General features: G+C 36.4%; 1 protein-coding gene across 1 annotated transcript in view; it reads left to right on the forward strand.

Moving 5' to 3' along the window:
• The window catches only part of CR1 (complement C3b/C4b receptor 1 (Knops blood group)), an 85,952-nt gene that overhangs the window by 64,725 nt on the left and 6,299 nt on the right, over positions 1-14,928 (forward strand). Inside the window, exons 32-34 of the mRNA XM_072948223.1 lie at positions 840-1,025; positions 2,831-2,854; positions 3,636-3,711. Of these exons, the coding sequence (XP_072804324.1) occupies positions 840-1,025; positions 2,831-2,854; positions 3,636-3,711 (286 nt within the window). The remainder of the gene's footprint in view (positions 1-839; positions 1,026-2,830; positions 2,855-3,635; positions 3,712-14,928) is intronic.

Raw genomic sequence — 14,928 nt, forward strand, 5'->3', positions numbered from 1 at the left:
AAGGACTCTTTTATGTTGCGAAAAGGAAGTTGAGAGGGCTCTAGCCAAACAAAGAATCCATGGATTTTCATTGGCTGACTTGCTGCCAGGAAAGGAGTATTTTTCCTGTTGAGTTCTACTGTCATTGCAGGGTGTGAAAGCTCCCCTTCTGGTCTCTAGTCTTTAATTAAGTTTTCTGTTTATTAATTTTTACAAGCTAAATAAGGTAAAGTAAATTAGGTAGAGAAATAATACTTTAAATCCAGAATCATGATTTATTAATTTCTTTGTTCTGTGTATAGAAATGAGTCAGAAATATGCATTTACTCTGGGGCAAAATGCAAGTATTAGTTGTATACCTAGAGTTAAAATGGTATTCCTATTTTCTTATAATGTGATCCAAGTGGCTCCAGGCCTGGAACATGGTTTTCCAAATCCTTAATCTTTCCACAGCTTTCCCATTAAAGAGTTGTCAATAATTTAAAGTATAACAATTAAAAATAATTTTAAGCAATAAATTCATATTCCCTCACTTTACATATGAAGTGAAAGTCAGAGAATGTTAAATCATAAGATGTTTTGGGAAAGTTATCAATAATCTTTTATTGAAAACATGACCTAGGGGGAGGATATAGCTCAGTGGTAGAGTGCCTACCTAGCATGCATGAGGTCCTGGACTCAATCTCGAGTACCTCCATTTAAATAAATAAACCTAATTACCTCCTCTTTCCAAGGAAAAAAATTAAAAACAAAAAACAAAACAAACAAACAAACAAAAAGACTCATCTTTGCTGAAGTCAAAGTTTCAGCTAACAATTAACAATAAAATACCAATTTCCTTCTGATTTTTCTGATTCCAGAAGTAAAATGTAGCCTCCCACAGACTATGAATGTAATCCAGAAGGAACTGGAAATGAGAAAAGTTTATCACTATGGAGATAATGTAACTTTGGAGTGCGAAGATGGGTATACTCTGGAAGGCAGTCCCTGGAGCCAGTGCCAGGAAGATGACATATGGGACCCTCCTCTGGCCATATGTACATCTCGTATGTGCAGTTGCAAGGAATGTAGATCCTTCCCAGTCATGATCACTGTTCATTCATTCATCCATACTGTCATTGAATGTGGCATGTGGAAGTTTATGGCATGTGCTAAGAGCTAAGGAGTGCAATGAGAGCCCCTAATTGTTCCCCCAAAATCCTTAGCAGTGAGAATAAGGCAAGCTTTACTCCTCGCACTTCTCAACCCATTCATCTCTCTTCAGGGCCCCCTCTGAACCTTTTATGTCCATATCACTCTATTGTTAAATGCATTGTACAGTAATAATTTGATTACAGCCTGTGGGCCTTAAAATTTAGCAGCACATTAGTGTCATAGCAGGCCTTCAAGAATGTTTTCAGCATGAGTCAGGGAGCACCCTCAAAACTGCAGAGACTAGCTGGTTGGTCTCCCTCATTGGTGTAGGCTACAGGATTTTAACATAGTACAGTTAGATATAGTGACTTAGAAGCTATGTGTCACTGAGCTCTGTAGAGAAGAGTCGCCCTCTGCTGGCAACTATAGGGTGATGCAAAGTACAAAATCCTAAACCTTAAACTTGTACACATAAAGAATCAGATGGGCAAAATTAACAGTGAGTAACCTTTCTTAATCTAAATTAGTGCTAGGCTTCCCTCTCCATTTAAAGTATATGGTAGAATACCAATATTGTTCAAGATGCAGGGTTTTTTGCAATTAATCCCTTAAACATGTTAACTAAGCTCACTCACAAATATTTCTAAATTATAAACTTGACACTCCCTTAATATCAAATTATATTTATTCCTTTGACAAAAACTCACTAATTGATTGAATGCCTTTTGAGTATTCTAACAATGTGGCTGTAAGAGACAGAATATTTGGGGCGGACTGACCCTCCCAGATATTACAATAGAAAGCCACAATATATAAATCACTTTACACCAGCAAAAATTAGCTTATTTTTATTAAAAATGGAACGAAAAATATTAATTAAAAAAGTATAAATAAAATATAAATACTTTATAGAAAAAATATAATAACTGAGATATAATCAATCCAGGGGAAAAAAGATGATCAAATAACATACATCGCATTGAAAAAAATTTAGAACCTTTCTTTTTATCAGATATAATAAATATCAGATGTAATATCAGATGTAATAAAGAAAAGTTTTAAAAGTCAACATAGGAAAACTAAAAGAAAAAAAGAAAAAATATAAAACAGCTAGAAAAAACATTTTCTGAAGTTTTTGATATGATAGAAAAAACTAAAAACAGCCAACAAATTTGATTTAGGACTTAAGACTTTTGAAAAGTAAGAAAGCAGTAGACAAATGAGAAATGCATAAAAAACATAATGAAGGGTTAATAGTGTTACAATACATGTAGCAGTAGTGATGGTTGTGGTGGTAGTAAGGGTTGTAAAAGTTAACATAGATTGAGCACTTAATTCTGCTGTTCAAAGATTAGATAGATACAGAGATTCTATAGCTATATAAAAACTTAGATGCATGGAGAAAATGTACCAGAAGAAAAAGTACCAAAACATTTCAGGATAGTAAGACTATAGATGATATTTTTCTTTTGTCCTGTTTTATTAATTTTCTGCTTTAATTATACTTTGATGACAAAATATTAAGTTAAAAAGAAAAAACAGATTTTTCTGAGTACACAAAATGATTTTGTGTGAGTAAAACCAATGACTTTTTATGTTAAAATAAAATTAGACTGTGTATTGAAAAAAATAGGATGAATTGTCACTGGCTGAGAGTGCCTGTTTGATCATGTTGTGTCCCACACTGATGTTTTTGTGACTTTTGTCTCCCTTATAGGCACACGTGATGGTCTCATAGTTGGTAAGTTTTATGAAGGGTTTGCTGAGGAACCCTAGCATCCTTAACAGTAGGTATCCACTTATAATAAGTAAAATGTAAAAAGAGAGATCAAAATATCTTATACTTCAATTTCAATCAGAAAGAAAATAATAATGAATTCAGACCACAGTGTGGCAAAATTGGTATCCTTATATGCATATAGAGGGAGTGTCCTTTATCGAAGTTTCTATACTACCTTTGAACTATTACCAAAAAAAAATCATTTTTTCTATTTTAATGTGGCAGGAGAAGGCAACTTCCTCTTTGGCTTATAACCTGGGAATAGTCTTCAGGATGGTGGTTATGACCATCTGCACACATTAAAAGTTGTAAAGACCGATATTGTGAGCCTATTTCTGTGATCTGCCTATGTGAGAGGAACAGCTTTGTGACCGAGTTTCAGAGAGTCAGTAGAGTCCATTGCGTAGGATAGCTTGTGCCGTGTACCTCACACAAGAGACATGTGCAGGGCTCCAGGGCTTGTTTTGGGCAAAGGTTACAAACTGCTGTCTCCTTGCTTATTTATAACCCTGTGGTAATAAGACTAATGTGCTAGATTAAACCAGGAGCAGAGGGGAAATTTTAAAGATAACCCTGTGTGTGGAGGGGCGGGGAGGAGTAGGGTAGTGTTTAATAGTAGAATTTATAGTTAAATTAAAAAAAAACTCATTGGAAACCTGTAGTGGGACTGGATATTAAGATAGAGCTTAAAATGTATAAGTTATATTTTCCATGCCTTCACTTACCTTGTTTTACTGCCTAGGCATATTCTTTGGTGTGATCCTCCTTATGTTAACCATCACTGTTCCCTGCTGGATAAGTCTAAAGCGCAAAAAGAGGTAAGCAGAGCCTTACTCATCTAGAAATTGTTTATAACTGTACTTGTTTCTTCTTGGAAGCCAAAGAAAAGTAAATGACGTGGACCTAAAACAGACTGCTGGTTATTTTTCTACCCAAATCAGTTTATTTGCACTCTGCAGAGAATTGCAGTAGAAGATCTACAACCATGGGGAGCCTCATGCAAGTCCCTGCATGGCGAGAGAAAGACAGCACTTTTCTTGGGAGGAAAAGGAAGTTAGAAGGGCTCTAGTAAACAAAGAGTCCCTGGCTTTTCATTGGCTGAGTCTTTGCCCAGAAGGAATAGGAATCTTTCTTCCTCCAGATGGCCTATGCTGTCTTTCCAGGGCAGGAAAGCACCTCTTTTTGGTCTTTTGATTCTATTTAATTGACGTTTCTGTGTATTTTTTTTAACAAAGAAAATTTCAAAAAAAAAAGTACTACATAAACAGATGTGGTATTTCTTATAAAGAAAGCTGTTGACACACATTATGCACAGAAAAGTATTCACACTATTAAAAAACAAAATTCAACTGGGTTAATTTGAAGATCTAATTGGCTTCACTGAAGGATTCATGAGTTGGGCAGCATCCCACTTAGCAACTAGAAATGTGCATAGAGGAGTTGTCCAAATAGAAGGGTTTTATATGAAGAATGGTGGAGTAAGGGAGCTATTAGGGAAAAAAAGATTATTCTAAAATCAAGACATCTTCGACTTCTGGTCAAGATGGTGGAGTAGTAAGACCACAAGCTCATCTCTCCTTATGACTACAACAAAACCAAGACTGCTAAACCACCACTGAAAAAAAAAAAAAAGACTGGAGCCTAGCAAAAAATATCCTCTTCAACTGGGAACATAAAGATGGAACCTCAGTGGGATGGTAGGAGGGATGTGTTTCCAATATAATCAGGTCCCATACCCCAAGGTGGCTGAACCACAAGCTAAAGAATAATTAAGTTGCAGAGACCCTCCCATAGGAGTAAAAGTTCTGAGCCCCACATCAGGCTCCCCAGCCTGGGGTTCCAGCATTGGGAGGAGAAGACTACAGAACATTTGGTTATGAACGCCAGTGGGGATTAACCCCAGGAGCTCCACAGGACTGAGGGAAACAGAGACTTCACTGTCTTGGGAAGTGCACACAGAATTTCATGCATGCTGTGTCCAAGGGCAGAGACAGTGACTTCATAGGAACCTGGGCCAGACCTGCCTGCTGGTTTTAGAAGCTGTGGCTTACCCTAGGGACAAAAAAGCTGGTGTCAGACATTTGGGGAGCATTCGTTTATATGAGTTTTCCTGGGGGCTGACTTCTTGCTTGGGTCATTAGCAACAATATCTAGTCCCACCCAATAGCCTGTAGACTTAAGCCCAGGGAAGCTTCAGGCTAAACAACATACTGGGTGGGAACACAGGCCCACCCATCAGCAGACTTCTGAGCCTTCAACTGACTCTAGACATACCCATAGACATGGCCCTACCCACCAAGACCAATCTCCACCCAGCAATGGACAGGCAATGTCTCCTCCTGCCAGGAAACCTGCATAAACCTCTAGTCCAGCCTCATCCACTAGGCAGCAGATACCAGAAATAAGAAAACAATAATCCCAAAGCTTGGGGAAAAAAACTCAAAGTTTGAAAGAATCCACAAGCGCAGGCCAGACTCTACCATAGGACCAGCTGGACCCTGGCTTTTGGGTGAAAAGAGAGGAGTGGACTGCTGGGATACATAGAACATCTTCCATAGAGGGCCATTTCTCCAAGGTCGAGAAACATAACTATCCTACCTAAAAATACAAGTAGACGGTTAGACAATATGAGGCAGCAGAGGAACATCTTCCTGGCCAAGGCACAAGATAAAAATCCCAGAAGAAGAAATAAATGATGAGGAGATAAGCACTCTATTAAAGAAAGAGTTTAGAGTAATGATGGTGAAGATGTTCAGTGAGCTCAGGACTATAGATGCACAGAGCAAAGTTTTTAGCAAAAAGTTGGAATATATAAAGAATACTTAAATAGAGTTGAAGAATAAAATCACTGAAATGAATAACACAGTAGAAGGAGCCAAGAATAGACTAAATGATGCAGAAGAACAGATCAGTGAGCTAGAAGACAAATTAGTGGAAATCACTGCTACAGAACAGAAAAAAGCAAAAGAATCAAATGAGGATAGTTTAAGAGAACTCTTGGACAATATTCACATTATAGGGGGTCCCAGAAAGAGAAGAGAGGGAGAAAGGACCTGAGAAAATATTAAAAGAGATAATAACTGAAAACTTCCCTAACTTGGGAAAGGAAACAGTTACCTGAGTCTAGGAAGTGCAGAGAGTTCCACACAGGATTAATCCAAAGAGGAACACATCAAGGCACATAGTAATCAAATAGACAAAAATTGAGGATAAGGAGAAAATATTAAAATCAGCAAGAGGAAAGCAACAAATAACATACAAGGGTACTGTCATAAGGTTCTCAGCTGATTTTTCAGCAGAAGCTCTATAGGCCAGAAGTGGGTAGCATGATATATTTAGTGATGAAAGGGAAAAACTTACAACCAAGAATGTTTTATCTAACAAGGCTCCCATTCAGATTTGATGGAGAAAACAAAAGCTTCACAGAAAAACAAAAGCTAAAGGAATTCAGCATCACCAAACCAATATTATAACAAATGTTAAAGGAACTACTCTAGGTAAAAATAAAGAAAAGGCCACAGCTAGAAACAAGAAAAGTAATCATGAGGGGAGAAGTGTACAAATAAATGCAAGGTATCTAAAATGCATTTGAAATTAAGCAATCAGCAACTTAAAATAATCATGTGTGTGTGTATATATATGCACACATGATTTTATATATATATATATATATATATATATACACATATATAAAAACATATTATATACATATATAAACTTCTATGCCAAAACCTCATTGTAACCACAAACCAATGTAACCTTACAGTCATCAAACCACAAGAAAAGAGAACAAAAGAAGAAAAAAATACCTACAAAACAAATGTATATTGCATGTAAATACTTTTGATAAAATTCAACATCCATTTATGATAAAAACCCTCCAGAAAGTGGGCACAGGGGGAACAGGTCTCAACATAACAAAGGCCTTATATGACAAACATATTTAATGGTGAAAAGCTGAAAGCATTTCCTCTAAGATCAGGAACAAGACAAAGATGCCCACTCTCACCACTTTTATTCAACATAGTTTTGAAAGTCCTAGCCATAGCAATCAGAGAAGAAAAAGTAATAAAGGGAATCCAAATCAGAAAAGGAGAAATAACACTGTCACTATTCACAGATGGCATGATACTATACACAGAAGACCCTAAATAAGCAACCAGAAAAGGACTAAAGCTCAGTAATGCATTTGGTAAACTTTCAGGATACAAAATTAATGCATAGAAATCAGTTGTATTTCTATATGCTAACAATGAAATAGCAGAAGAAGAAATTAAGGAAACAATATCATTTACCATTGCACCAAAAAGAATAAAATACCTAGGAATAAACCTACACAAGGCGGCAAAGGACCTGTACTCTAAAAACTATAGGACATCGATGAAAGAAGTTGAAGACAACATAAACAGATGGAAAGACATACCATGTTCTTGGATTGGAAGAATCAATATTGTTAAAATAGCCATACTACCCAAGGCAATATAGCGATTCAGTGCAATCCCTACCAAATTACCAATGACATTTTTCACAGAGCCGGAACAAAAACTCTTAAAATTTGTATGATAACACAAAAGACCCCAAATAGCCAAAACAGTCTTACAAAAGGAGAATGGAGCTGGGAAAATCATACTCCCTGACTTCAGACAATAACACAAAGCTACAGTAATCAAAACAGTATGGTACTTGCACAAACACAGACACAACGGAACAAGATAGAAAGTACAGAAATAAACCCACACAGTTATGCTCAATTAACCTAGGACAAAGGAAGCAAGAATATACAATGGAGAAAAGACAGTCTCTTCAACAAGCGGTGCTGGAAAAACCGGGACAGCTACCTGTAAAAGACTGAAATTAGAATGTTCTATAATACCATATACAAAAATAGACTCAAATGGATTAAAGGCCTAAATTTGAGACCAGATATTATAAAGCTCCTAGAGGAAAACATAGGTAGAAGACTCTTTGACATAAACCACAGCAATATATATATATTTTTAAACCAGCTCCTAGAGTATGGAAATAAAAGTAAAAAGAAACAAGTGGGATCTAATTAAACCTAAAGACTCTTGCACAGCTAAGGATATCATCTACAAAATGAAAAGAAAACTTACAGAATAGGAGAAAATATTTGCAAATGATGCGACTGACAAGGGACTAATTTCCAAAATATACAAACAGCTCATACAACTCAATTTTTTTAAAAAAGCAACCCAATCAAAAAATGGACAGAAGACCTAAATAGACATCTCTTCAGAGAAGACATCCAGATATCCAACAAGCACATGGAAAGACACTCAACATCACTAATTGTTAGAGAAATTCAAATCAAAACTACAATGAGACATCACCTCATACCAGTCAAATGGTCATCATTAAAAAGTCCACAAATGATAAATGTTGGAGAGGGTGTAGAGAAAAAGGAACCCTTCTACACTGTTGGTGGGAGTGTAGATTGGTGCAGCCGCTATGGAGGACAGTATGGAGGCTCCTCAAAAAACTAATGATAAGCTTACCATATGATCCTGCAATCCCACTTCTGGGCATATATCCAGAGGAAAATGTAATTCAAAAGGACACATGCACCCCAGTGTTCACAGCAGCACTATTTACAATAGCCAAGACATGGAAACAACTCAAATGTCCACAGACAGATGACTGGATAAAGAAGTTTTGGTATATTTATACAATGGAACACTACTCAGCCATAAAAAAGAATAAAATAATGCCACTTGCAGCAACATGGATGGACCTAGAGATCATCATTCTAAGTGAAGTAAGCCAGAAAGAGAAAAAAAATACCATATGGTATTACTTATATGTGGAATCTGAAAAAATGGACACAAATAAACTTATCTACAAAACAGAAACAGACTCATAGACAACGAACTTATGGTTACCAGTGGGTAAAAGGGGTAGGGAGGGATAAATTAGGAATTTGAAATTTGCACCTCTAGGGGAGTGATGGAAACGTTAGCTATCTTGATTGTAGTGGTGGTTTCATTGGTGTATACATCTATCAAAATGCATTGAATTGTACATCTGAATTATGCATAGTTTACTGTACAGAAATCATACGACAATAACGTTGTTAGAAAAAAGACATCTTCTTTGTGGGGGGTGGGGGGCAGTGGATAGCAAGGATTTATGAAGCTGATTGCCTTTTCTTCCTCTGGAGATGGAGAGGGCCCACATGAAAGATTTCCTCATTGATGCTGACCAGAAAATTTCAGAGTGGTTGGTTGAGATTACATTTCTGCAGAAGGTCAAAATTGCAGTTAAGTCTTTGTCTGAGTCAGATGATTTCATTTGGGGTCTATTATTTTTTTAAAAGAAAAAAATATATATATATATATGATACTAAGAACATGTTTCTAAAAAGCTTAGAATTTTAGGATTTGCATTTTGCAAGACAGAAAATATGGAAGGAATTTTTATAAGGGTGTTGATGAGAATGCTGGTATCCTAGTTTTGCTTAAATATTTCAGACTCCAACCTCTACACACAGAGCTTTCTCAGGGCACTAGGAGGTAGATAGTGTGTGCCATTGGCACACATACCATGGGCTCCAGTGTGGAATAATTGAGGTTTTGCATGTACATCTTTAAAAAAAAAAAAAACTTTTCTTTTTAAACTGCGAAGACTTAAAAGCATTAAGACTTAAAGGTACATTTTTGACTGGGAAGAGAACATACACAGCTTTTGTATCAGTTGATTTAATTATAACAAAATCAGTGAGGTCATAATCAATGAGATCAATGCTATAAGCTTCATAAACTCTACAAGAAACACTTCATAACTTTAAATGAACAGTTTTCTATAGCAAACATTCTCAGAAAATGCATTATCCTAAAGAAGTCTTACAGAAATTGAAGTTCTGATATTTCACAGAGGATGTCAATATAAACTTTTTAAAAAGCAGAATATCACAGCAGAATTTCTTGCAAGAAATCTAGTCATTTCTGTCTAGTCTCCCTGTATTTTCCTTTCTCACACTGTGTTAAATTTTCTCATCTTCTTGGTCTGTACTACACTCCAGGATAATGAGCTCCTTGTGGGCAGGGGCCATCTAGGGGCACTCAGAATAATTTTTACTTAATGATTTTTGATATCCTCTTGTATGGTAGTCAAGATTAATAATAAGAAAAGCAACAGCTAAAGTGTTGTTTACAAAATACTTTACCATTTATGGTCTTCTTTGGTCCTCAAAGCAACTCCGTGAAGTATGTAGGCCCAATAATGGTATTATCCAAAGCAGAGAAGACTCTCAGATGCAGAGAAATTCAGGGACTTACTTAAATCATACCAGTAGAAAGTTGTAAAGAGTTAAGGCTTTCGTCCCAACCAGCTGATCTAAAATCTTGAACCCTTTCACATATTCTGTTGGTAATTTTCTTTGCTATTTCTGAATCTGATTCTGTATCACAGAAATTCAGTATCCAGAACTTTATAGTGTACAAGGCTGAAATATTTCATTTTTTTCTTTCAATAATTCTTTTTTCTCCCTCTGTTTTATTAGACTTGTCTTTATCTACTCTGTTACAATGAGCCAGTATCTTTCTAGAGAACAATATGCAAACTCTCCTTTTCACTCTATTTTGCGTGATTAGCCTATAAGAGAATTACAATATTCCTGTAAGGGCCTCCGCCTGTGTTAAGATTTAGTAACAATTTTCATGCTTGCTCACACAAGTTCTTTCTGTGATTTAGCATCACTGGCTTGACAGTTCACTGTTTTAAAAAAATGTTCTTATCTGCACATTTGATATTTTACTGTGTATTTACTACATCAGTCATTTGTGACAAATGTTAAACAAGATAACTCACACACTGATCACTGAGGAATGATACTGACTCGTCCCTTCAGAGCCCATTAATCCTTGCCTCTTGTTTCTGCTTCTAATCTATTCCCATTTCTATACAGAAAGCCTCCTTGTCCACAGTCAGATAGAACCTTAAATCTTCACTGGAATTATGCGGGGAGTTCAAAGCTATTAAGGCCACTCTCTGGAAAGGCTCCCTGCATTACCCTCTGTTCACATTAACCACCATCAACCAACTGCACAACCATTCCCTGAACATATACTCACTAAGGTTGCATCCTCTCACACCCCGTGGACCACTCATCATCCAAGACCACTTTCAGGCCATTAGTCATGGAACCACTTAGTCACTTCTCCTTGGAGGCCCATATCACGTGGCCATACAACCCTCTACTCTTCCTCATGCATGAGTCTCAATGTTGCCCTTCCTCATGCTGTGAAACTTCTGCTCTGACTCATAGTCTCCTCTTTGTCTCAAGTGAGGCCATCAGCTAATTTCAATGAGAAGGTAAAGACTACTTGAGGAATGAGGAAGTACTGGTAAGTGCGGAGTGAGTGAACAATCTGTGTTCCAATCTTAAATCCTTAATGCCAGCCCATACTTGAAACCTAAAGGAACTGTTTTGTGTGATTCATCATTTCATTCACGGAAAATGAAGTGCTCATTAAATAACCCACAAAGAGGCAGAGGCGCACTCCAGGTAAAGACCCTGGGCTTTGCAGTAAGGAACACCTGTGTTCTCAGCAAGATACCTATCCTGTCTAAACTTTATTTTCCTTCCCTGTAAAAATAGAGAAAACAATAGTTTCTACTTCTCTTAACACAGGCTTTGCTTGTGATGAATGCTGTCTATGATCACTGTAGTGCCTTCTGACACAATGTATGAAATGTTTTTATTATGATTTTTGAATACAAGTTTTTGCTTAATCTTGAAATGTGGGGTTTGCTTATGTTTTTCTTTTTAGCTATCTTGCAAAGATTTGAGAAACTTGAACCAAATAAACCCTAACTTTCAAAATAAAAGCTACTGATTTCTTTCAAAACTAAAATGTTATATATTTAAAATATTTTCTCTATTTCCCCCTCTGCCAATTAGCTATAAAATACAGTTGAAAGAAGAGCACATTTGTGTACATCCCGAGGAAGTTTGTGGTATTCATCCTCAAACTCTGCAAACAAATCAGGAAACTAGCAGGTACCTAATACATACACTGATTTCGAAACATTTTCAGTAACTCAAATGAAAGTAAAATTCAAATATTGCACTAGTTGGATCACTGATATGATACCAAAGAAGTTGGGACGTATTTCAGGAGCTGGAAACGTCATTGTTGTTGTTGTGTTTTCTTGGATTACTGTTGTTCCCAATGATTTGGAATGACTGACAGTGCTGTGCACAGGCACTGTTTTATTTTTTCAAAGCACTTTTATATTTTTGTGAATAATGCTATGAACCTTTGAGAATAATAGGGTTTTCTCTTTCTTGTGGATCCCAAGCACTTGAACCAAGGTGCACCTCAATTTGTGCACTTGAATGTTAACCACCTTTTGAAAAAAAAGGTAGACATTCCTTAATGAATTGGTCTCAAATTTCCCTTTTAAAATTGGAGTTTGGGCCACAATACTTCACAGGAGAAAGGTTAATCATTTGTGGCAACATATGGTAGACAGGATATAAGTTGCGGTCTGTACAAAGCTTAAAACCTGTGTCCCCAGGCCAAATGCAGGGGCAGAGAGAGCAATACAGGTAAAGAAGCAGACTCCAAAGACATAGCCGCATGTTGAAGGACATGAGAGTGTTCAAAGCTGATGCAGGTCACACGTGGTGTTGGGAAGTCTTGTGAGGTAGGAGGAGAACAATGATGAGGGATGTAGGGGTGTCAGGTGAGCTGAAGAGCCCCATCAGGGTTTGTCCATTGGTGGAAGGACAGTGATCCTGTCCTTACAAAACAGGAGAGGGCTCAGCGTGGCCAAGGGAGCATTCTGATATCTTGGACTACATGATACCTTCTTTCAGTCTTGACGGCAATTGGGGGAGAAGGACATGCTATCTGAAGCTGGCTCACCTCCAAACTACCAGCTCCTGTTTATGTTCCTCTGACAAAACTATCCTGCAGAAAAGAGGAATCATTTTGTGTACTATAAGTGGCCTGTATGTTTTCTAGGACGAGGTTCTTTTTATTTGGTTGCTCACCTCCAGGAACACTTTTCCTTTGATGAAGCAATGCGGAAAGCTCAAGTTACTTCCTAATCTATTTCTTATCAATTTATGCCATACTTTCTTGTGCCCAACATAGCAGCCACAGCAAAGGGCAGTAAATGCTTCTTTTAAGTTTGTAATTTATATAAAATTCTAGCATCACGATTATCAGCATTTAAATTCTGGGGGTTCAGTTGCTAACCATGCTGTCATCTAAATAATAATATCCTGTTATTTCAGTGTCCTTCTTTGACAAAGTTACTATAAAGCTGGAGAAGACCTTGACTTGGAAAGGAGCCAATTCATTTCAACAGAATAAGGTCTGAGACTCATACAATCTTTGAAGTGACTTCACAGAGATGCAAATATGTGCACCTGAAGATGCTGAAGCTCTTCCAGTATCTAGAGAAGCACCCTTCTCTTGGTTGGACTGCTGTCATTCCTACACCCTGTTCTCTTGTGCTGAAAGCACACATTATTTAGTCAGGGGAAAACTACACTTAGGATATATAAATAGTCTCAATTACTCAAAGGAAGAAAATGTTCCCTAAGATTTCTGTCTACAAGTTTGTCATTTTTCTTTATTTTCAAATGTTTATAATAGGAAGGGTTCATTAAGGCAAATTTGTGAAATGCAGGGAGAAGATATGAAAAACAAATGTCATATAATTTTACTACCCATTGATAACCACTGTTAAAATTTCAATTCATGTTCTGGTAATCTTTCTTTTTATACGTTTCTTTTTACACGCATAGGTTTTTCTTTCTTAAATATCTCCTTTTTTTATCAAGTAGAATTCACTCGTTTTAGATAGTTTGGAGTAAAATATATGCTATATCAGTTTTCACTTTTTCAAAAGAAAATAAATTCATTTCCATTTATTAAAAAGACATTAAATAATTATAGAGGAGATGGGTCAAGACTATTTAAGAGAAATATCTGGAAAAAAACAAGCTTTGGATATTTTCTAAGCTCTATTTCAAAAGCACTTTGACCTATGTTCTGTATAAAAAAACTAAAATTTAAATAACAGAATCATTTTTATTATAAAAGTAAATAGCTTACTGTTACATCAGTTCAGAATACAGAAAACTAACTATGGCTATTAAGAATTTATCAAGTTAGTAATGTCAAGGAGAAAAATTTTCCCTCTGGAAATTCTGACTGGCCTAAGAATTAAACTGACATCAGACAGATTAACAGGAGAAAATCAAAACAGGTTTAATAACATGTATACATAGAAGAAACCTAGGAAAACTGAGTAACTCCCAAAATGGTTGAAGCCCTCAACTTAACTACTGTGTTCAGCCAAAGACAAAAGAGGATGTTGAGGGTAGTGGTTTGGGACTTTAAAGGGGAGGAAGGCCATTTACATGGAAGTAGAAAAACAAATGTTTGATAAATGTTTGCTGGGCCATACAGAGACAATGCGACACAGAGTGGACTCTGATTTCTAGGCCTTGTGGTTTCCACCACCATACTTATCCTGTATTCTTTGTATATATCTCTGGTGATAGTTCTATTCCCGGAACAGTTACTTTACCTAAAATTTTTTTAAGCAGCTACGAGGGTGGTAACTTCCTGAGTCTTCTATTTCTTCAGAATAATCAGCCTAATTAATCTTCATGGCAAAAAGACACTTTTTCAGGTGACAAACTTGGTTCCCCTACAATAAGCATGTACAGACACTTTCTAATTAAGAGCCCCTATAATCTTTGAAGGCTGTAGATCAAAAATTTATCTGGAATGATATTATCAGACACTCTAATGATCTCTAGAAAACACTGAAATCTTTCTGGATATTTGACAATAGATTTGTAATTCTGGGCTTAATGTATATTTTTTCAACATTTACCTTAAATATCAAGAGTGAACTGGATATCAATTTAAATTTCAATTTAAAATCATACAAGATAGGGCAAAAAAACAGCATAAGTTAAGTCAACTGAAAAATGAAAGAAAAAAAATACAACCTATTCACAGGCAAAGGGTAAATGGCTTACTTGAGAC

Source organism: Vicugna pacos, chromosome 23 (genome assembly GCF_048564905.1).
Source record: "Vicugna pacos chromosome 23, VicPac4, whole genome shotgun sequence".
Taxonomy (NCBI): Eukaryota; Metazoa; Chordata; class Mammalia; order Artiodactyla; family Camelidae; genus Vicugna; species Vicugna pacos.